Source organism: Meleagris gallopavo, chromosome 1, assembly GCF_905368555.1.
Source record: "Meleagris gallopavo chromosome 1, MGAL_WU_HG_1.1, whole genome shotgun sequence".
NCBI classification, from domain to species: Eukaryota; Metazoa; Chordata; class Aves; order Galliformes; family Phasianidae; genus Meleagris; species Meleagris gallopavo.
In genome coordinates, this window is record NC_139404.1 from 169106365 (window position 1) to 169129560 (window position 23196).

The 23196-nt window shown below is 37.1% G+C and overlaps 1 protein-coding gene across 1 annotated transcript in view; it reads right to left on the reverse strand.

Annotated features, from left to right (window-relative positions):
• FREM2 (FRAS1 related extracellular matrix 2) overlaps positions 1-23196 on the reverse strand; it is a 128325-nt gene that overhangs the window by 12921 nt on the left and 92208 nt on the right. Inside the window, exons 7-17 of the mRNA XM_085215964.1 lie at positions 22286-22435; positions 20335-20544; positions 19874-20071; positions 19043-19207; positions 18783-18965; positions 15876-16006; positions 14983-15141; positions 13886-14189; positions 11571-11702; positions 10625-10956; positions 1551-1743 (exon numbers count right to left, since the gene is read on the reverse strand). Coding sequence (XP_085072090.1) covers positions 1551-1743; positions 10625-10956; positions 11571-11702; positions 13886-14189; positions 14983-15141; positions 15876-16006; positions 18783-18965; positions 19043-19207; positions 19874-20071; positions 20335-20544; positions 22286-22435 — 2157 coding nt within the window. The remainder of the gene's footprint in view (positions 1-1550; positions 1744-10624; positions 10957-11570; positions 11703-13885; positions 14190-14982; positions 15142-15875; positions 16007-18782; positions 18966-19042; positions 19208-19873; positions 20072-20334; positions 20545-22285; positions 22436-23196) is intronic.

Here is a 23196-nt window from a genome sequence, read left to right on the forward strand (position 1 = left end):
AGTTCGGGCATTCCTACAGTGCTCCCTTATAGAGAGCCAGTGGTGTAACACCCTCCTGTTTGCTAGTGGTAAGAAGAAAATAGGCTAGAAACCTAAGATAATGTGCCAGAAACCTAACATGTTCACCAACGTGAACACATATCACCTGCACAAAATCACGTGTATCAAATACATTCATTTATACATTAGAAATATGTATAAATGTATACATGTATGTATACATGGATTGTGGCTTTACGTAGAATTTCTGTAGAGGAAATAAATGCATCCAGAGGTATAAAAACAAAGTGAGAAGTAGTTAACTCCTTCCTGCCCAGAAAAACACATAGTGAGAAGTAATAACTCTCAGTAGCTGCCCAAATCAGACTGGAATCCATTGGGTGTCTGCCCTCCACTACTCCTGTGTTCATTGTGTTTCATGCTTCTGTGTTCAAAGAGAGCTGCCAACGTTCATTACCTCCATAGCCCTGAACATCAACTTTTTAGACATACAAATAAAAATTTAAAGCACCAAAGGTATGAAAGTGGTGGCACAGACACATCACACAGTTGCTGAAACCAAGGATTAGATCTGGCTTTTAAGTGGTGACAAATATATCACATGATTTGTGGCATGTGGCTTGTTGTTTAAGCAGGGCCTGGCATGTGCTTCATTCTTCATGCACTGCAGATTGCCCTTGCCATTCCTAATTACCTGCTCTTACTATCAGGACAGAAATTTGCATAGCAATGACATCTGCAGTTTAGACATAGAGTTTGCCAAAAAAAAAAAAAAAAAAAAAAGAATAGCTTCAGCTTCACACTGGATTGCTGACATTGTGTGAGTGTACATATGTAATTACAGCTGGTGCCTGTATCCTACCTTAGGCTGGGACAGATAATGAACACTTGAAGCTTAATTCTGGGCACTGCTAAGTAAATGTGCACACGAAGAACAAAGCAGTATATATGCACAACTATGCATATTAATCTTTTGTAGATATCTGCATGTTTTTTTAAAATAAATTCACTTTTTGCAGAGATAAAATATCTAATGATGAAGTTTGACCTGCTGACTAATTGCAGTCACAAATATTTATCGGCAGTATATATCACATTTAAATAATGTTTTACTTTTACAATCCAGTAGTCTAATGGATAAGACAGGTTGTTATATCCATTATGTATTTCTCTTCTTTTTCAATGTTTCATAAATTATGTTCTTAAAGTATCAAAGTATTCTGGAACTGTATGTTCAGAGCCAGAAAAATATTGATAACAAAGTTTCAATTTTTCTCATTAATACTCAAATATAGTGTGTGGTAACAGAATACCAAGACACGGTAAATGTTGAGGCTCTGAGTAGACATAAATGTGTTAATTAAACACAAAGTGGCAGTTGTCTTTCCTTGCAGGAAAAGAACTGATATCAACTTAACATGGTTTTCATAAGCAACCCAGCAGAGAATTTCAAGCACTGGGCAAAAACAAACAGCTTGCAACCAATAGTAAAGTACAAATTACACTCTCGGTAACAGAATGATTTTGATGAAAAGAAATCAGAGTCCCACCTTGGAGCTCTGCCTCTGGTGGGCTCCCGATGCCGTCCTTCCACAGGATGGCAGTGTCATACACAAAAGTCAGCCGGAGCTCAGACTGCAGGTCGAAGTGCTGCCAACCTCCTACTCCCACCGGAGAGTGGAAAACATAGGAGACATACAAGGGGACCCTCAGTGTGACATAGGATTGTACTAGGTTGAGAACCTGGCAAAAAGAACAATGATTTCTTGAGGTTACAGGTGAGGAAGAAAAGCACTGCACAGGCAATTCTAATGCAAAAAAAAAAAAAAAAAAAAAAAAGAGAGAAGACAGAACTTGAATTAAAAATTGTGAAATTGTGTCTGAATTATTTTTCAGTGCAGCTCAAGTTATCTTTGTATCTTAAACACAGTATGAATTCTGATACACAAACATCTAAATTTTGAATCATCATTTTTGTTTGGGCTTTTTAAGTACATGAATATCACAAAGACTTTAGAAAATTTTAAAGTATCCTTCTGCATTTGCTCTGTCCTTTCCTATAACTAACTCTCTTGCTTACATTCTTACGTTGCTCTCCTGCAAGAAGATTTACTGGAAGACCCTGAACTTGCTCAGAGGTCATTGCAAGACTGAGTTGTTAACTGCACTCACTCAGCTCTGGAATTATTTCCTCCTTTGTGCAGAGATCTGGCTAGCATACTGCATGCAAATGCACAAATCATATTGTCACTCACACAAAGAACTGAAAATGATGTGCAGTTTGACACAGATTTAACAGTAGATCCTCTGTGCATATACTGTACAAAACAGCAGCATTATTATCAACCAGAGAATTAAAAATTCTCTCTATACATTTTGATAAAGGGCAGTGTCAGTAAACTGTTACTTCTTAACACAGCTCTTATGTGATTTAAGAATCCATTTCTGAAGTGTCTTACTTCACATCTCTCTAATTAAAAATGTGCAATACAGATCCTTTTAGAAAACGATGGATTGTCTTACAAAGACAAAGGAAAGGCATTGAGATCATCTCCCAAGAAGAAAAAATTTCAAAAGCATAAGTGGTGTTGAACTCCCATTTACTTCCAGCAGAAACTGTGTGCCTAGCTGACATTTGTGTATCTGAACATTTCCCCTGAGTAGTTACCTTCTAGACCTTTGAAGAGTGTTTTTCACTATTAAAGAAAGCATTCAAAGAACATTATAAACTGTGTAAAAACCAAACTGTTTCTGAGTTCCCCCTTGGAGGCATGTCAAGAGATTGAACATCCACTTACAGCTGCTTTACTTTTCCAAATGCCGAACAAAAGTTTTAGTGATATTATGAAATGACAAATTTACTGCCTGAGCTGACTAAATACTCTGAAATAGTTAAGGTGTTCATTATGGCAAATATTCGTAGTTGCAAGAGCTTAATTTTTTGCATGACACTCCTTGATCTACACACTAATTACTTAAACACCTTCCACTTGTAATATTAGCATCATTCCATAAGATGTGCTAGCATGTAGGCTCTAGAGAGTCTGGAAACACACATGGTACCATGCAGTAAAGCAGTCTGGCAGATAGCCAGTACACATATAGATGATTTTATATTAATTATTCTTTCTTATATGTAAACACAATCAAGATGTTCTACTTGAAACAAAAAATAGAATAGTTTTATTCTGCGTATGTGTGGATGTCAAATTGAAGTTGGACAGCAACATTACCCTTCAGTCCTATTTATTTTACACAAATGGAAGCAATATTACCTTTGGGATACTGTCATGGACATTCAAGCAACTATTTCAGGCATGGATTTGTTAAATTATTCCAAATAACAACACTGAATGCTCATTTTTATCAAGAAAGATACAGCTATCTATAATGCAAATCTACAACATATCTTAGTATGCCTTTAATTCAGGAGTAACACTGAATATTTGCCATTTTTTGGAAGGATATCAAAAGCTAACTAGATACATTTGCTCACATAGCAAATGTATCACTAGTGAAAAGTCCTCCCAGCAAAACTAGGTTACCTTTACACTGTGTTTTTGCCCCACATCTACATGTTTAAAAATTGGACATCAAAGCAAAATATCTAAAATTCAGTTTGCTTATGGTAAGCGAGAAGAGTTAACGTATTGTTGTCCTCTCGAAAAGGTGCATCCATAATGCTTAGTGAGGAGGGCTGGAGTATCACACAGAGAGTGTTTAATGACCTTGAGGACTAAATAGAACTGAGATGAAATTTTATACTATAAAGCATAAGGTAATAGAAACCAGTGACAGGGATTTCTGGCTGAAATGAAAGACACTGGTTAGAAAGAATAGTGGAGAAAAAAATTTGGTATGTGAGTTGATCACATCATAACTATGACCTTCCTACCCTCTCCATGTGATATGTGCCTAAGATAAACTGAGGAATGGAGTGGAAATTAGAAGCATGCATGCCATTATTCAGAGCACTAGTGAGAGCTTATCTGGAACAGCTTTGATCATCCGTGCTTGAAAAAGCCTAATTTGCATTGTAGACTGTAGAAAAGAAATCAAAATAATCAAGGAATAGAAAAGCTATTTTATGAGAAGAAACTAGAATAGCTGGGTTGTTTAGTGTAGTTCAACATAAGCTGTGAGGAAATAATTCCACCTATACACATCCGGTGATGAACAGAGCAGAGAAGAACTACTGAGGATGATGAAAGATGGTGCTGACATGAGAACAAATGGGCATAAGATGGCCATGACAAATATTGCCTAGAAATCAGAAAGATTTCTAACCCTCACAAGAATAGTGAGGCCATGAAGTCCTATTAGTTTTTAGATTAAGTTTACCAGGTTGGAACTACATTATATAGAGTTAAGGCTGCTGACAGCAGTGACCTGGACAGAATGATCCACAAAGCTCTTCTAATTCAGTCTTATGCCACAAGTGAAAAAAGGCTTCTCCCAAAATTATTCTTGGTTATCCTGTATTAGGTACCATTCACTGTTCATGTACACTGTACACAGAGAAATCTATTAATGGAGTTTGTAAGCCACATTTTAGGCTAGTCTTGTCTCCATTCAGTGTAAGCATGGCATTAGTGAGCTCAGCTCACTTGTACTGGTGGGAAACCCAGCAGTAGGATCCACTCTGGGGAAAGTCTGTCTGAAATGTTGCTCCTTTGCCATATCTTGCTACTGCTCTGCAGAAAAATCTGAAACTAAAGTGCCAAAGAATTCACCCCAGAATTTAGCAGACTCTTCTTTTCCAGTAAGAGCCACGTATGATGTTTGGGCAGTAGGGTTGCTTGCTCCACCATAGGAATTTATTCATCTACCTATGAAACTGTGCTTCCATCAGCATGACTGCCTTCAGGTGTGATTCACAGGACACAGGGAGAGGAATAAGGTCTTTCTAAACCATCTCATTGAATTTTTATGCACACAAATCCCTTCTGAGGCCCTCACTGGATAGTAGGTGTGGAGGAAAACCTATAATACTGGTAGCCAAAGTTATTGAATAAATAGCTTTCTTATGCTAACAGCAACTTGTAGCTTACAAAGCCATCTCATTTCTTACTAAAAAGTAAACAGCTGCAGGGGGAAAATTACTCCTCAGTGGACATTACAGAAAAAACTCAAGACCCTCAAACTAAAACACAGGGGACCTTTTTGATATAATAATAATAATAATAATAATAATAATAATAAAAGAGGAAATTAACTGCAAAGGAAAATTGTCAGAGTAAGAGGAGTCCCCCAACAAATGAAATGATGGAATGTGTCATGCAGATGGAGAAGCCCCACTTCTGCAACTCTCTTAACATGAGAAAGCATTCTTTCCATTGGGTTATCTTTATTTTCCAGCAAAGCCTATTGAGAGTAGCCAGCTGTTCATATTTTATCTCAGTGTGACACTGATGAAACCGAAATGGTAACTCAGAGCTGTGTAAGTGTAGGATCAGCTGAACTGCTGTGGAGAGACAGAACAGGTGCACTGTGTATCTACACAGTCTGTGAACAGAAGATTGTAGAAGTTGTATTGGCAAACTAACACTTCACTAAATTTCACTAGCATTAGTTTTATACAATAACAAGTGGATGTGACTTTCAGCCAGCCTTGTGATACTAGCACAGAAATCCAAATTACGGCCACATCTGAGCTGAATTGGGAAAACTGTGTCTCTCATCCTGTGACAATGCCTGAGAAGATAGAGGACAAAAATTGTTCCAAGAAGGGAACAATCTTATGATCACTATGTGAAAAAAGTCATTCAGATAGCTTAAAAATCATTCAAGTAGCTCATCTAAAACTGTCTTTGTCTGAGAGAAGAACATGATTTATCCTGAATATCAATATAAGATGTATAGATTTATACATGTTCTTTGCAAGATAAATTGTCACAGACAATTCCCATTTAAGAATTTCTATAGGTGTTCTTCTTTTGTTCCCCTTTCTGATGCAAACTGTCAAACTTCATTAAGAAAAAACGAGACATAATTAATTTGAGCACCTGTCATGTAACAAGTGAGAACATTCACAGCAAAAACATTTTCAGTTAAAGTTATGGGGCATGGACTCTGTCCTGCATTATACTGAATTTTATTTATTTGGCTTTCATTTCAGAGAACAGAACTTTGTCCAGGAAAATGATGTTATAGCTGTGGGATGTGATCAGTAGCAGTAAGAGTGTGTGTGTGTGAGCATGGGCATGTGCTGTCAGTACTGCAAGATGAAAATTAGAAATTAGAAATAACAGTTTCATGTTTTATATTGATTATCCTAATGAACCAAACTTTTCATGAGAACTGTATTTTTGTCCTCCAAGCTATCCTAATCCTGACTTCCTATTGCATTTACTTGCTATGTCAGCAAAATTTGAGTCACACAACAATGTTGTCAACTCAGTGTTTACACAATAAATACATGGCAAAGCTCAGATTTGGCCCCAAGAAGGCAAACAGCCAGGTAGGTCACAGGTGAAATGCAAAGCAGCTTTGTTTAAAAAAGCCTGAATGGACAGGAGAATGCAATACAGCACCGAAATGCCAGCTCCTTGAAATGTTTAATCTCTGGCTTTGGTACACAGCTGCTGCATTAACTTTGGAATACATTTTTTTTTTTTTTTTTTTCCCCCAATAGATAGGGTTCACAGCTGGAGGAAAAAAAAAACACAAAGAACTTGATGGCTTGTTAGTTTCTGTGTCAAGGAAATACAAACTGCAGGTCTTCTTAAATTGATTGTAGTGGCTGACATGAATATAAAATTTGAAAGTAGACACTTCTGCCCATCTGCATTTTACAGCTTCTAGTGAGAATTTCAGAAAATCTGGCCTTTCCCCTTACAAATGATTTTCATAAAGCTGAAACTATTAAAGCTGGAAATACACTGTTTCCATGCAATACTAAAAATCTCTGCAAGCTGCTTCATACAAGCTGAGGCAGTATATTAGTGATTTTAAGATTTGTTTTCATATTGGATTTCCAAGCATCTCCGTGCCATATGCAACATAAACGTGAACTGAACATACTGGAAGAGAAACATTTTCAATTTAAGTCAGAACAAACTGTTTTTTGTCAGAAAGCAAAGCAAAGTCTTCAGCTGTACTCCATTACAGTAGCTTCAAGGCATTAATCTGTATGTACAAATATTTTAGTGTATGTTTTTCACCTCTTTGTTTCAGTCAAAGACTTGCTTAACTAGTTGCTAATAAAATCTGAATGGTAATTTCCTTGTGTTCTTATGCCCAGTCTGGCAGTGGTCAGGAACAAGTAAAAGCAAAATCCACACATAAGTACTTGGCCTGAAACACACAGAAGCCTTTGGATACCAAACTGCCTGCTTACACCAAATAATTGTAATGGCAGGAAGTGAGATCAAATGATACTTCACACTCCATTAAATAAGAGTAGGCCAGTCCTTCAACATATGCTTTATCACAGGATAGTTGCTTGGTTTTCACTGTTTCATTTTTTAATTTCCTTTCAAGGAAATTTGGCATTGCTTTAGCATCTGTATCTCGAGCACCTGAGATATCTTTAGTGCTTTACTCTCACAGTGCCCTTATGAAGTAAGGTCCAATCTCTAATAATTTCCTGAAGATACACAAAGACAACTTACGTAGAGGAGCTCCACGTTTTTACATCCTCAATATATCCAAACACAGACCTTGAATTTCAGATTATGAAGGGAGGGTGTTCAAAAGATAAATGACCTTAATTTCGACCAGAACACAGCTATAATCCAAATGAATAAGTTCAATTTAAAGAGCAGACTTTTATTTATAAATATGCATTCCTTAAGCTGCACATCTAAATTCATAATAGATACGCAGATGCTTGATTTTTCAGATATGGTGAATATGGGCAGACCCCAGGAACAAAGCGTCAAGCTATATTCTGAAAGAAGGGCCGCATCTACCTCACACAGGGTTTGCTCATGCACAGAGTAATTGCAAAAGAGAATGGGTCACAAGGAGAAGGCCTCAAGGACAAAAAAGAAAAAGAGAAGAAAAGAAAGAAAACTAAAACCTTCCCTGTATGTATTATGACAGTTCATGAGTTCATGGGAACTGGCAAAGACAGCTGCAGTCTGCGGCAAACACCAGGAGCGCTGCCAGAAGAGCGACACCAGCTGCAGGTCTCCCACCTCACACTTTGCTTCCTGAAGTTCATCTTCTTCCCCTCCCATTAGAGGAGCTCACATAAGTGAATGTCCACATCACACAAGATATTGCCAGCTGCTTTTATGGGAAATCCCTGTCTGAATCATGAGTGCTAACTTTGATCATATAGAAGCGCTGGAGAACAAGAACTGAAAAGCAGAATTTTGAGTTTAAAGATCTACCAACTGGTAAATTCAAGCTAGAAAATTTATAGTGGTAGCAGGATGTGGTAAGAGAATTTAATATTTCTTTATCAGGTCAGTATATATGATAGAGATTAAGCTTCCTTTGTGTGCTAAAAAAAACATGGTGAAAACCATAGCTGCCAGCTTCCCTCTCACAGAGAAGGATTATTAATTGCTCACCGAAGGAGAAAAAGACAACAATGGTGACAACCACAGAGATAGGGCACTGACTGCCTCCCCTCTCAGCTGGGGGGGGTCATGTGAAGATAAAGACCGAACTTGGAGAAGAATTAAATGGAGGTGGGGAGAACAGGGGGAGCAGTGAAGCACGTAACGGCTGCGGCGAAATGCTTTCCTGCTAGAAGTAATTCAGCTTGATATTTCACTTTCCACTGTAGCCTTTTAGCCACACCCTACAGAGTGCTAAGGGCTGACTTCAGCTGCAGTTTCATGGCTCTGCAGCTCATATTCGTCCCTCTCTGCTTTTAAATGAGAAATCTTATCTAAAATACATAACACTTCTGAAGCTTAAAGTATGACTCTCTTCCTAAGCCCTCTTATCATTTATGCATGTCCTCCACAAAGAAACACACAGGTTTTCTAAAATGAAGGAAGGATTGTTATTTTTTGCTCTGTTCATATCCATACATGCATATATAAGACTTCTTTAGACATTTGTCTAAACCGACTGTTCAGCCGTTTCTCTATAGGATACTGGAGTATTACATATGGAGAGGATTCAAATCATATCTTCCTTTTCTTTATGGGAGAAACAGGTGACAGTGTTGTCTGACAGCTGCTTGGCAGCTTTTTGTACCTATGATTGTGCAGTTTGGGAAATAAGAATATATGTTTGCATGTTGTACATGTTCTGCAGCATAAAGAGATAGTAAAAGGAATGATGAGGTGAAGCAGTGAGATCATTCTAGGTACAGAGAAGATGGCTGTCGTTTTTATCTTGTGGGAATGTGAAAGGCTTACATCCCACACTTTCATGCCTTCCCCTTCCCTCTGACAGGTTCATGGCTACAGTGGAATGTACCTGTAGGAGGATCTGCTCTTTGTGGAGGGGCAACTCCAAGCAGATGCACCAACAGTGAGCCTCCAGCATCAAGGCAGATACCTTGAACTGGTCTCTGCAACAGACAAAGAACCAGGAGAGACAACAGAGCACTCAGATGATGAAGACTTTGTACATATAAGCCTTCTGAGGGTGGATAAGCTAATGGTTCCTGGATGAACACCTGTTAAAAAGCAGAACAGTTTTGGCCATTTCACAGAGGCCTCATCTTTTTCACAGTAGTTCAAAGGTAATGCTAGTGAGCCAGGAAAGTGAGCTGGCTTACCATACAGCTATGTGCTGAGCGTGGACTTCTGTGAAACAAGGCACTGCATTTCCAGTCCTTCTGGATTATCCCTAAAGGGACATATCTGTGTCATAAAGGATTGATCTTCCTGGCTACAGCTTTTGTTCTCCAGAATCTGAGTGGGAGCAGACTGGCTTGTGTAGTAATTGCGCAAGGAAGACCGAATGATTAACTTCACTGTTGCAGCAGAAGAAATTGTACTCTTTTTGCTCCCACACTATTATGGATTTCTAGAAACCATTTTCCAAAGGACATTTTAAGATCTCTTCAATTTCCTTGTTTATAATCTCCAAACCACTTTCACAGCTCTGTTCTTCAGCTACACTAACAGCTTCTCTTTGCTTCACAACCAAGGAATTTTGTGCTGGGCAATCTGAGACCACTATGCTGTCTGCACTGGTGGGTCTTGTTACACTGTGAGCAAAAGATCAGCAGTGCCAAGCAGCTGGTAGTACAGTGCAGTCCATTATGCAGGAAGACTTCACAGTTCTTCTTAACTTTTCTTTAAGACACACAATGACTAACAGTCCAGCAATACCTATGTGCTAACAGTAGTAGGATAGTAATCCTCTAAAAGGCTCCCATTCTAAGAAAAGACTAAAGGGGCTCGCTAAAAATTGGATAGGTTGGTCCTCAAGTATTTCACTGAGTGAAAGTTATAGCAAATTTAATTCAAATTAAGTCACTCACTTAATTTCAGTTGGACAAGGATTTCCTATATAGCCTGTTAGTGTTTAACTGACACATTGATAGCTTTAAGGAAGCTTAGCAGAAGTTAAATAATAATAAAAAAAAAAGGAATACTTTTTAAACTATTAATGGATAAATAGATATATTATTGTACTTAGAAATACATTTCATGGGAAGTTTTCAATTTAAAAAATATAGTAAAAATATCAAGTTGTAGTTTGGTACCTGTCCATCTGTCCCAATGGTGCCTCCACAATCTGTGAGGAGCTCGGACATGTCATAATAGCTAACAAACTCCCATAAACAGGCTTCCAGATTCAGATTTCGGTAGAATCGTAAGGTATTGAAGCCTCTGATTGCTGGACTGTATTGGTAGGGAATGGTCTCTCCAATCACATTTGAATTTTTGGTAGCATCAGTCAAGAAACCATGGTGGGTCTTCACTTCTGTGTAATCCAGCAGGTTGGAGCACTTATGGTTTCCAACTCTAGTTCCATCAGGGCTAAGTGTCAGCTCAAAATTGGAGAGCTCTCTTGTAGAAATAACAGGCAGCATGCCTAAAAAAAAAAAGTAAAATAATTATATCACCATCACTAAATTTCAGTTCTCTGAGGTGCTTAACTTAGCAAAAAACTCTCGAAAACCAAGCATATTATGAAGTGCTTCTGTACTTGGAACTTACAGTAATGAATGTACTTGAGAGTTCAAAGAAAGATGATATGCTGTGTCTGTCTTTTTACTATGAAATGCCAGATATTTCTAAATCTGTAATGTATTTTTCAATTTGAATTTTTGTTAAGTTTTCAGAAGCATGCAGCAATTAAGCTGCTTCATATGTTTTAAAATAAATGTTAAATATTCCTTGTCATAATTGTGCACTCAGAGGAATTTTATTAAGTGTAGGTCTAGCCCAATTTATATAAACTATGCAATTAATCTGGGAATAGTCTTCACATCAAAGACTATTGAAGACTATAGTGAAGCTATACAGCATCTGATGCATCTTACTGCAAAGTGCATTTGTACTACATTCATGGCATTTTTCTCTGGTTCCACGTGTTAAGAGATAACACAATGATTTTGACTATTTACAATAAAATGACTGATAGATTAGCTCAAATGACAACAAGGTGTACAACTTTTCTCGACTCCACAGCTGCTTTTGTCGTACCATCAATATGTGGCATTGTGACTGTTAGTTTGATGAGATTGGCATAAGCTGGATCTTCCGGGCCTGTGTAGCGCAGTTTAGCAGAGAATGGTTCTGCTCCAACTACTCCTGACACACGAGGCTGACAAAGACCTAACAGAAAAAAAATAAAGTAAAAAAAAATAAAGTAACTTTATGTCCAGAAGAAATAATCTATACTTTCCCTTGCATTAATTTCAGACACACTTCTTTTCCCACTAGATATGTTGCCAAAACAAGGAGAATTTTCTAAAATGACAGGTAAATGCTATGGAAAACATTTATCAGAGGTTTGAACAGGAATTTATGCAAAAGAATAGTCAAGTAGAAATCATTCTTTATCAATTGGATCACATTTTCAGAACCTGGTGATGACTGCACCTGTACATTTTCAGTTGAATATTGCAATCATACTTGCAAAATAAGTGTCAGGCATCCTACTTCCTTACAGATGACCTCACAGGCCTTAATTCCCTTTCCCTTAAACACGTACAGAGCTTTTCGGAGGATATTGATCACTATTCAGGTGCTTCTGGCATAGAATGAGGTATGGACCCATATATGACTTCATGGGACTCTATAGGCCACTTGTCTCATTAGAGAATATTGTCATAAACTAATTTTAGTTGGAAATGTTCTCTAGGAACGCCATGCTCAAAATGAAGCCAGCTACTAAGTCAGATCAGGGCCTTATTCTGTTGATTCTAAGTTTCTCCAAGGCTGGAGAATCTGTAAGTTCTTTTGTCAGCCTGTTCTGGGCTTAATTCAACCTGTTGTAGGATTAGTCCTGGTTTGCAGGACAAGCAGATTAGGTTTGTAATTGTATGATATGAGATACGTGCAACTTCCAGTAACATTGTTCAGTGTAGAAATGCTTGCATCCTGGTTGCAGGGTGGGTCTTCTGAGAAAGAAACCATCAGAAGCGGATAATCTGAACATTCCCCTTAGCACATGTTTTGTTATTTGCCCATTTCTGAGGGGTTACAAACAAAGTAAAGGAGGCAGGGCTCACCTCCTGGATCATTTATTGGTTCTGGTGGACTTCATTTTGCTCAACAGCTCTAAGCTGGAAGCAGCAGGCTTGAGGGCACAAGATTTCTCTTCTGCAAAACAATAATTTATTTATTCTCTAATGCAAGTAAGATGTGCTAAAGAGACAAAATGCAATTTTTTTTTTTTTTTTTGCACAGTCTGACTTACTTTTGAGAATTTGGTCTATTCACTGGAGGTCAAATGCTGTTGAAGTTGCAAACAGGACTTTGGCATGTTGCTTAGATCAGTGTAACATCTTTGAAAACAGCATATAACAACTATTTGATTTCCATCATCTGTGTTGTATGTGATCATCAGAACTGACATTTTCCTCATCGCAAGACCATTAAGGTACTGGAAGTAATATATTTGTGACAATTCAATGCTGGTCCTGGGCTAATTAGCCCTCCTAATTTGTCATGTGTAATCATTATTACTCCATCATAGTCAGACTGTTTTATATAACCAAACTACCTCATCCAACACAAAGTTGTCTGTCTTTAAAAAGCACTACATTGTATCTTGTGGACAATACCCTCAGACAGAGTCCATTTTAGTCCTTTTTAGGATTCCTGATAGCGCAAACAAGTGATTTTAGCCTACAGTCAAAATGTGAAATAAAGAAAGCAGGTAAATAGAAATTTCATTTATTAAGCTCCCTAGAGCCCTAACTTTGCAGGAAATGAATGGTTTTAACTAAAAATATTTAGTTGGAAAAGTCAAGGAAATTAAAATGATATTGCAAATCAATCACATAATTATCTACTGTAAGATCTTACAAAAACCTGAAGACTTAATGCAGCAACAAAAACAGCAGAGATGACACAAAGAATACAATATTTTGTAATTCAGCTTGATAGCTGACAATTACTCATTCAACAGATTATACAGTAAAAAAACTGTATCTGAGATTGTTATGAAAAACTAGCATATGCTATCAGACTGTACTCATGCCCATATCAGTTCCAAACCTCTGCTTCATAACTTTTTAACAGTACAAGTTTCATAAAAAGAGGTGGCTGGGCAAAAGAGACTACAGTACCTATGTTGGTTGAGAGCGTGCAGCATCAATTCAATATATACACTTTTCTGATGCTAAGATACCTTTCACACTATCTATATTAAAAGTAGAAGAAAATATTAGAAGTAGACGGAAAGCTGAAGCTGTAAGTGTGAAAATGCTTTATAATGCCATTTGATTTTGTTACTATGGAAACTGGCTTCCAAAAGTAGCCTAGGAATTTAGTAATAGTTGATACCTTACCTTCTGATGTGCTTATAGTTACAATAGGGCTCATAAGTTCAAGACCCTCATTCCCATCTGAATTCACAGCTCGAGCTGCACATTGGACACGAGAGCCAGCTTGAAAGTAAATGGAGTCCAGTGTGATCATCTTGGATGAAGTGAAGAAGGTATCGAAGTCAACCTCCTTCATGGGGCTAGTAACACCATCAGGACCAGTGGGTGCACTCACAAGCCATCGATATTGTGTCAGAGTATTATTGATGTGTTCACTAGCACATATCGAACCAGTCTTATCAAAGTCTTCATATTTAGGATTGCAAGCCTGCAGAATAAGGCAGATGCGTAACTATTTGCTTTAAGGCAAAGGAATTTTAATTTTTCAATAGTCACAAACTCGGCAATGTGGAACAGGTAACTCCAGTGAGGAATAATTAATTTGTTTTGGCTATGATACTTTTATCATCATTAAGGTAGATTAAAAGGCACGTCTAACTATGTTTAACTGAAATAAAAACTTGCATTTAAAATTATAGTTTATGGGTGAAAACACAGTTATGGAGGCTCAAACTACACTTCTACCTGCTACTTTAACTAGGATATTACACTCTCATCTAGTTCTGCAAATACACTTTGCATTTGAAGATGTCTTTTGGTTTTGTAATTAGGAAAACCATTCAACAGATGACCATTCCTGTGTATAATGAATACTGTGAGAAACTGAAGATGTAGAAGGACTAAAAACTTCCTCAAAGCAAAAGAATACTCAGAAAAAAAAAGTCATTTTTCAGTCTGTGACACTCATTAAAAACGATGGCTCATTGGTTATCTCCAGTGATTTTAACTTAACACAAGGAAATGTAGAAAATAGTAAGGTGATACAATCACAGATATTGTACAAGTATCATACTCGTTGTTAGTGATGACCAAGTGGTTTTTGTCCTCCTGAAAATTCATTTGCTATCCAGACAAATTATATTAACACTTAGGACTATCCTAGCTTAAATTCATGTGTGACTCACAACAATATGATTAATAATGATTGTCTACAATTCAACTGGTCCTTTGAACAAAATCCATACGCTGGTGTTGTTCCATCTTTCCACAGAAATACTCACTGTAATACAGATGACAGGATAGCCAGCCACAGGACTGGTTCTGTCTTTGGCTCTAGAAGTATCATCATATATCAAAAGGGATGCAACTTGAGGGACAGAAGGAAAGGTGACATCTGCCATGCTGTTCATTTCTTCAATGTAAACAATGGCCTTGGCTGTCTGATAATGAAAAGGTAAAAAAGTTTTCTGTGAAGATTTAAACAAATGAAGGAATTCAAGCTAGATCTTGATCAGAATATGTATAGATTTTGAAACACTGTCCCAGGGTAAGCTCTAAAACCTCAGCAGTATGAGCTATTGAGAAAAGTTTGAGGCACTGGAAAGTATATCGCAGACTATCAAACTAAAAGGTTTTTTGTTTGTTTTTTTTTTCATTTTCTGAACACTGAGGGTAGCAGACCCTGAACACTATTTTCATACAGAATCAGAAAAATTTACCATTTATATTTAAAGTATATATATGATATAATGCTAAATAAAGAAGAATATGTGGGTTCTTCAAATCATAACAACATAGCTTTGACAGTAGAAAATCTATTTCACCTGATTGTTCTTTTTACAGCATAGAGTATACATTTTATATACTGCCAGTCAGTATTTCCAAGATTTTTAATGTTGATTCAAAAAAGAGAATATATCTGGAAAGGTATCTTGAAAATTTCTGTTTTACATAGACTCTCTTTATCTCTAGAACCCATGAACCTTACCACCATGGCAACAAACTGTTTGGGGTAGGTGCTACAGTGTCAGATGGGATTGCATTGCATGTCCTTTAAAACTACAAGCAAAGATGGCTTGCGTAAACATTAAGAGAAGAATAAAGCTATGAAGCCAAAAAGTAAGAATATCTTTTTACAGACTTTGCTGTTGAGGCCTTGGAATTATTTTGTTACCTGTATTTCAGCAACCATGTTCTCATCAGGTTTCAGGTGAACAGTGAAGGCTTCTCTCATCTCCCTAACTCCATCAAAGAGAACTTCAATCTCCACAAAGTGCTGTGTTTCACCCTCCTTAAATTCAATTTCTAAAAACATAACGAGACACCTAAAAGTAAATCTGATGTTCATAACAAGCTGTAACTTTAAGCCTAGCTATAGGAGACAGCAGCTAATACCCACCTTTCAAATTACACAAGTTCATATGAGTGTATTTAGTTTAATCTATTTGATGCTAAAAATAATAATGAATACACAGAGAATTCACTGACAATGAGGTACTGTCATCACAAAAAGAGATCTGCAAAACCAGGATTTAGTCTAATTGAACTTAAGATTCTGGAAATGATTTAGGACTAATTATTCCATAAATGCTAGCAACAGATGTGAATGACCTAAAGACTTAAGAATTCTAAATGATAAGTCTTGTCAGGGTTTACTCAAACAAAATGCATTTCAGTACAGTGCTATAACCAAAAATAAGGCACAAAGTCAGAGTTATAAAAAAAAGTATTTTATATTAAAAAGCATTGTCTCTGAAAAAACTCCTGAGTTCACGGTGGATGAAAAGTTCTATCAGCTGACAGAGGTAGAAGTCAACTGTATATCAGCAAGGGGATACAAAACTACAGAAACTATGCAACATTTTATATGGACTGGGTGAGACATACTAAAGAAGTACATGCATTTCAAGAGAAGTGATCTTTTCGTAGGCTTGAGAGGAGCTTAGCAGTGTAGAACAGAACAGAATAGAATAGAATGGGGTAGAATAGCTCAGTTCAAAGATTATTGTGTCCAACTGCCTGAACACTTCAGGTTTAAGCAAAAGTTATAGCATATTAATAAGGGCATTATCCAAATTCCTCTTGTATACTGACAGGTGTGGGTCACTAACCACCTTAGTAGAAAGCTTGCCCCAGTGTTTGATCACATTCACAGTAAAGAAATGTTTCCTAATGCTCAGTCTGATCCTCCCATGGCACAGCTTTGTACCATTCCCACAAGCCTTGCCATTGGTTACCAGGGAGCAGAGTCCAGCAGCTCATTCTGCTTTCCTTAGAGAGATGCAGAGAAATGAGGTCACCTCTTGGCCTCCTCTTCTCCTAAGTATCCTCAGCCTCACCTCATAGGATATACTTCTGGATCTGGTATCTTAACATCCTTTTCATATTGTGGAGCCCAGAATTGCACATAGTATTCAAGATGAAGACACTCTAATTCAAAATATAGTGGGAAACTCAATTATTTTTAACAGATGACTGTGGTGTGCTTAATGCATCACAAAATGTGGTTTGCCCTCTTGGTTACAAGGGCACACTGCTGGCTCATATAAATACCTGAAGGGAGGATGCAATGAGAGTCAGGCTAATTTCAGCAGTGTCTGGTGCCAGGACCAGAGGCACTGGGCACAAACTGGAGCACAGGAGGTTCCCTCTGAAAACCAGGAGCCCTTCTGTGCTGTGCAGTGATGGAACACTGGCACAGGCTGCCCAGAGGCTGTGGGATCTCCTCCTTGGGGATCTCCCAGAGCTGCCTGGATGTGGCCCTGGGCACCCTGCTCTGGGTGTCCCTGCTGGGGCAGGGACTGAGCCAGATGGCTGCAGAGATCCCTTCCAACCTAAAACATTCCGTGATTACGTTATTTCTACAGTCTTTATTATTTAAAATATGTAAGTATTGATGGCACAGAAATTACCAACAGAAACTGAAGACCAGAAGAAAATAAAAGCCTCACAGAAAGTGACATTCTAATTAGTACACTGAAACACAACCCTACTCTAAAGGGACAAGCACAATAAGCAGCAGTGGGTGAAAGCTGGAGTATATATGGGAAATAAGGTATAGATGACAAGGAGTGAAAGGGAGTGACCAGTGAAGCAAAACTGAAAGGCAAAAAAGATAACACTTATAGTGTCATTGTCAGCTGACATTAAAAATTCCTGTGGCTTTCAGGAGGAAAGAAGAAGATTGAAATGCAGGAGACAAAGTTGCTGCTATTAGCAACATCCAGTTTGATCATTTTTAAATTGCTAACATTTTTTCTCTTCAAATATCACTAGTGAGAAATGCCTCTCCTTCTGTGGAATTTGAAGATGTCCCAGTGTTGTTATGTTCAGAAATATGTCCCATCCTGCAGCTGGCCTGGACATCAAGTTAGTTTATCCCAAACTGTGAAAACACTCCACAAAGGAAAGCTCAGTGTTAAGACACAGATTAACATCATGTATTATTGTTAACTATAGAAGAAAATACATGGTGCTATTATTCAACAAACCATGTGGGTGGGCTACTGACAGAAAGAAGCTTATCAGCTATGAAATTTCTCATTCTGTTTCACAACTTCTCTCCTCATTCATCACTAGAAAGGAGCAGTGGGCAGTGAATTGCAGAGATATAGAAAGTTAGTTTAAATATTATGAAAGTAGAACAAAAAAATAGAAATAGATATTCATTCCTAAATAGAGCAATAAACCATTAACTTACTGAGTTGCTTGAAAAACAACTTCACAATGATTAAATGCTTCTGCAGAGTAATGGTAATACACAAATGATAGCACTCAAACATTTTTCCCACAGTTATTCAAGCTACAGATGGCTTCAAAAGAGTCACAATTATTTTGTAAATGTCTTCACAGATACATGGCATTTCAAGAGAATTTGATTTTTTTGTGTACCACAGTAGATTATGCCCATATTGAATCCAAACAGCAAAAGCTATGAATGGATGTGGTTGTGCAGAGTATTCTATTAATGAAATTATGTAATTGTTCAAATATTATACTATAATGTTAATAATAATTAATTATAATGCATAACAATAATCCCACAAATCATAGGATGTGATAAACATCTGATTGACATTACCTTCTGATATAGGGTGATAGTCCTCTCCAGAAACAGCAGATCCATCCTTTGTATGAACTCTTACAACAGAAACCTTGGATGTGTCTCCCAGACGAATCACTGGGATTTTTACAACTGCTACTTGCCTTGCGTCCTTTGGCTCATTCACACTAAATTTGGTCTCACCAAATTTAATAATAGCCTCTGTAATTATAGGAAAAATACAATTAGAGCACACTAATCGGCTTGCAAAAGCTAATAATAATCAAATAATTTCTTACTGTCTGCATCATCTCGAATCTTTATGAGGGTCTCATTTTGTTCACCAATAGAGGCACCAAAAGATGAATCACTTCTTGGAGTGCCAAGAACCAGACGTAGTTCTTCATCTTCTTCATGAAAAGTGTCATCCATAAGCACGAGTGTGCAAGGCTTCTCTGTCTCACCTGCAATCATTCTGAAGGTAATATCATGCAGATCTTAGGAGTTCTTTGCTTTTTGACAGCACTTTTCTTCAAGCTGAAGGAACAGGATACTTTTTCTGGCCAAGGCACCCACCTCACTATTTTGGTACCATGCAATTTAATGAGCAATAGCCGTGAAAGCAGGATGAGTACTTGTCACAACTGTTTTAATGGAATCTTCTGTTTTGGGATTTCTCTAAGACAAGTTTATATTTAGTATATCCACTTTATATGTATTGTTCGTTTTGCTTTATCTTCATACTTCTTTTCAGTGAATTCACCCACAGTGTGTATTTCAGAATCAAATACTTGCACAAGGAAGCAGTACAATAGAAATTTTCTGGAATACTAAAGGTAATTTTATCCTGGAGTTCTTGGATTTCAAGAATTGGAAGCTTATTTTAAGATACTCCCCAGTTGTGTGCGCCTTTACTTACATTATTCCATTTTAATGTCTTTAAAATTCCCATTGGTTTCAAATCTCCTTAAAGATTTTCTGGAGCTACAAAATGCTCAATTTGAATTTGGTTTTCCAGAGCAAAGCAGTCTTTTTGACATTAGTTTATAAGAAGAAATTTAAAATTAAAATTAAATAAACCAAACCAAAACAAAAGGTAATAGACTAAAGACTTCTAAAATAGAGCTTACCAGGAAGGAATGTGATGATGGAACTATCAGTATTAGGACGTTCTTCAAAGTCGATCATTACCTGAGCTGAACCTTGCCTTGTATAACATCTCACAGTTGATGTGTATTGGATATCTCCACTCCTGTATATCATGGCAGAAATCTGTCCATCATTTTCACTGACTACATATACAGGTTCTTTAAACTGCATCTTAGGCACTGTGCAGAGAAATATAAAAAGTATGTGTAAAATATCATTGCAGAAATTCAGATCTTTGCTCCTCTAGTTCAAATTTTGTTGTGCTATACTGCACCAGGTGTATAACATATGCAGCTACGCAGCAACTGACATAACAAATTGTCTGCAGCTGAAAGATGTAGATTCACTGTCTTTGGTATGATCCAGAAGGACATGTGCTGTCTTTGTATTGCTGTCATCCACCTCTTGTAAAAATGTGAAAGGGTACAAGAAATTAACTCACAATCAGAGACTGAGTCATTGATGAAGATGGTAGCCTTGCTGGGTTCTCCAAGGGCAGCATTCATAGGCATTCTTAGCACAAGCTCAAACTTCTCGGTTCCTTCTAACACGGGTTGTCCAAGGTCATCCAAAATTACCACACGAAATGTCTGCATAGTGACTCCAGGGGCAAAATCCAAATTACGACTGATACCAACATAATCTACTCCAGCTACCAGTGGAAAAGGGATTAAAATAAATAAATAGACACTGTTACATGTAATTAAAAATAAAAATATCCAACATGTATAACACTAAACAGTTAATTTTAGTTAAATCTATTTTTTCTTTAAAAGTAATTATAATATTTTGTCAAATGTTGGCAGTCAGTGCCAATTTCAATGATGAAGAGATATTTCTGCTTTACATTGTCACTTTTTGTTTAGTGGTACAAGTCACGAGCCTGGCCTGATTCTTTTCTCTTGGAAACTAAAAGTTATTACACCACAATCAATATAGTTTGTAGAAAATAAAAACTGAAAGTAAGCACAGAAATTTGAGAGATTCTGGAGAGAAAGCAGTGTCTTTTGGAAAGTCAATTCATATTATTCTGTAGTCATTTTTGAAGTTTGGAAGCTAATGTAAACAGGGAAGGAAAAAAAAGGCAGTGAGCTGAGTGTAAGGAAGAAGTGCTGTTCAAAGAAGAAACACAAAACAGAAGGAAGGGAAACTGAAAGAATCAAATTCTGCCCAAACCATGTCAGGTGGGGTTTGTCAACTTCTACAGTTACAGACTGATCTGATTTGGCTTGTTTTTATGCTTTGTTCTGTTCTGTTCTTATGAAATCGTGGTATAATTTAGATTGGAAAAGATCATCAAGCTCAATCATTGTTTTGTTTTAAATAAGGCAAGCCCACAGACAACAAACCAATGAGAAGGAATAAAACAAAACAATGACTAAACATATGACTAAATGACTAAATGAATGACTAAAATGTAACACTGTATATGAGAACCAAAGTATTAAGGGTATCTAGAACTTTAGAAGAAGACTAAGTTTTAGTATTTCTTTTTAGGGTGATTAAGCAACAGCAGAGCTGTTGACACAAAGCTTTAGGGAAAGCAGTTTCATTGAAATTAAAATGGGGTTTGGTATTACATGAAAGTGACAAATATGGTGATCTCAAAGGCCATCATGAGATGGACATAGAGTCCTTGTTGCTATACACAGACCTCGGCCTCTCAGCTGAGGCGCCAAGGTATGAAGCAATCTTCGATTCTTTTTAGACTACACAATTTCCTTTTTCATGAGAAATAATATAGAAAGACTTGCTAGAGGTGAATGCTCATATTCCCCACAGTACTCAATTAACAGTAAAGTTTTACACAACTTTACCTCACTAGAAATTAGTTGAAAAGATGAAATCTACTGTCCAGTTATGCTAAGGATAAGCTACTAAGGAAGATAACTGCTCTTTTTATGAAGTCTGTATTTGGCTGTCTCAAATATCAGTGTGCAAAAATACTAATGTACACTCAAATTTGATTCTGCAGACAAAGATTCTACCAAACCACCACTGAGCCACACAGCTGTAGCAATCCTCCTACTAAGTGGGACTCTAGGTAATTTCTCATTGTCTACAGAAAGAGTAAGGGGAGAAACGGTGCATGTTGACAGGGTTTATAAGCTTGTGTCTGGAATATGATGTTGAGACAATAATCAGCTGCCTTTGTGGAATAGTGTTTTATACAAATATTTGAAGGAGTTTCTCTCAGTTCTGGACCTTAAAGATGCTCCTATTCCAGTTTGTTTGAGAACAAATTCTGTAAGTACTTAATTTGTTCTAGAAGAAAGATTTGCTGAGACATGTAGATTTCATCTTATGTATCTGAATCTAAATCAAGTAAGACCAAATGTATCAGCATCTGTTATTGAGATGTATTATGAAACAAGACTAAAGCAGTAACTCACCTTCTGCAGTTCTTGATTCACATTTGCGAGACCTCACTGTAACAGAGGCAGCTTTAGACAGATCAGTTCCTGTCCTCCAAACACGTACCTCAACATAGCCAGCACTCTCATCAACATAGTATTCATCATTTCCAAAGTAGAATGCTGGTTCTGGTGAAAGAATAATCATATCTGTCAGTATTTCTTTACCTTATGCTAAAGGTAATGAGAAAGCATAAAATCCATGTTAGACAATGGAGAGACCTTCACTCTATTCAATATTGAAATAAAGTATTTGTTTTAAGCTTAGGACTTTTTCTTAGGTATTTTTCGCTTAATTTCAAGTATTTGGCCATTTTGGGACAGCAACTGTTTCATCAGTACTGTCCTCTTTTCCTTGCCTCCCAAGTTTCCAACTTTGTGTGTTAGTAGGTGCAAAAACAAATATGTTATCTCATTAAACGTACTTGAGTTGGGTCCTGAGCACAAGCCAGAAAATTCCTTGCATTTTTCACTTTGGTGCAAAGAGACAAAGGTGAATACAGATAATGAAAGATTAATAAGAATGTTCTCACAGATTTCTGTAGTCGAAACTAGACTGGAACAAGATATATAACTGGAGCTGCTTTGCAAATGTTTTCTATCTAACAAAAGGGGCAGATACTTAATTTTTAGTTCGCTCATATCTAACATTTAAAACAAAATCAATCTTACTTCATGTAGACTGGAATGTGAATAGTCTTTCATCTTAATATTTAAGTCCCACAGTTTATAAGAAAGAAGAGCAAAAAGCAAAGGAGATTAAGCTTTATCCCACTTAACAGACATATTTTTTATCTTCATTTTTTCCTCCCTTCTTCAACTTTTCCACCCACAACAATTTTACAAAGAAAACAGGAATGAAAACATAGCCCAGCTACATCCTGGATGTA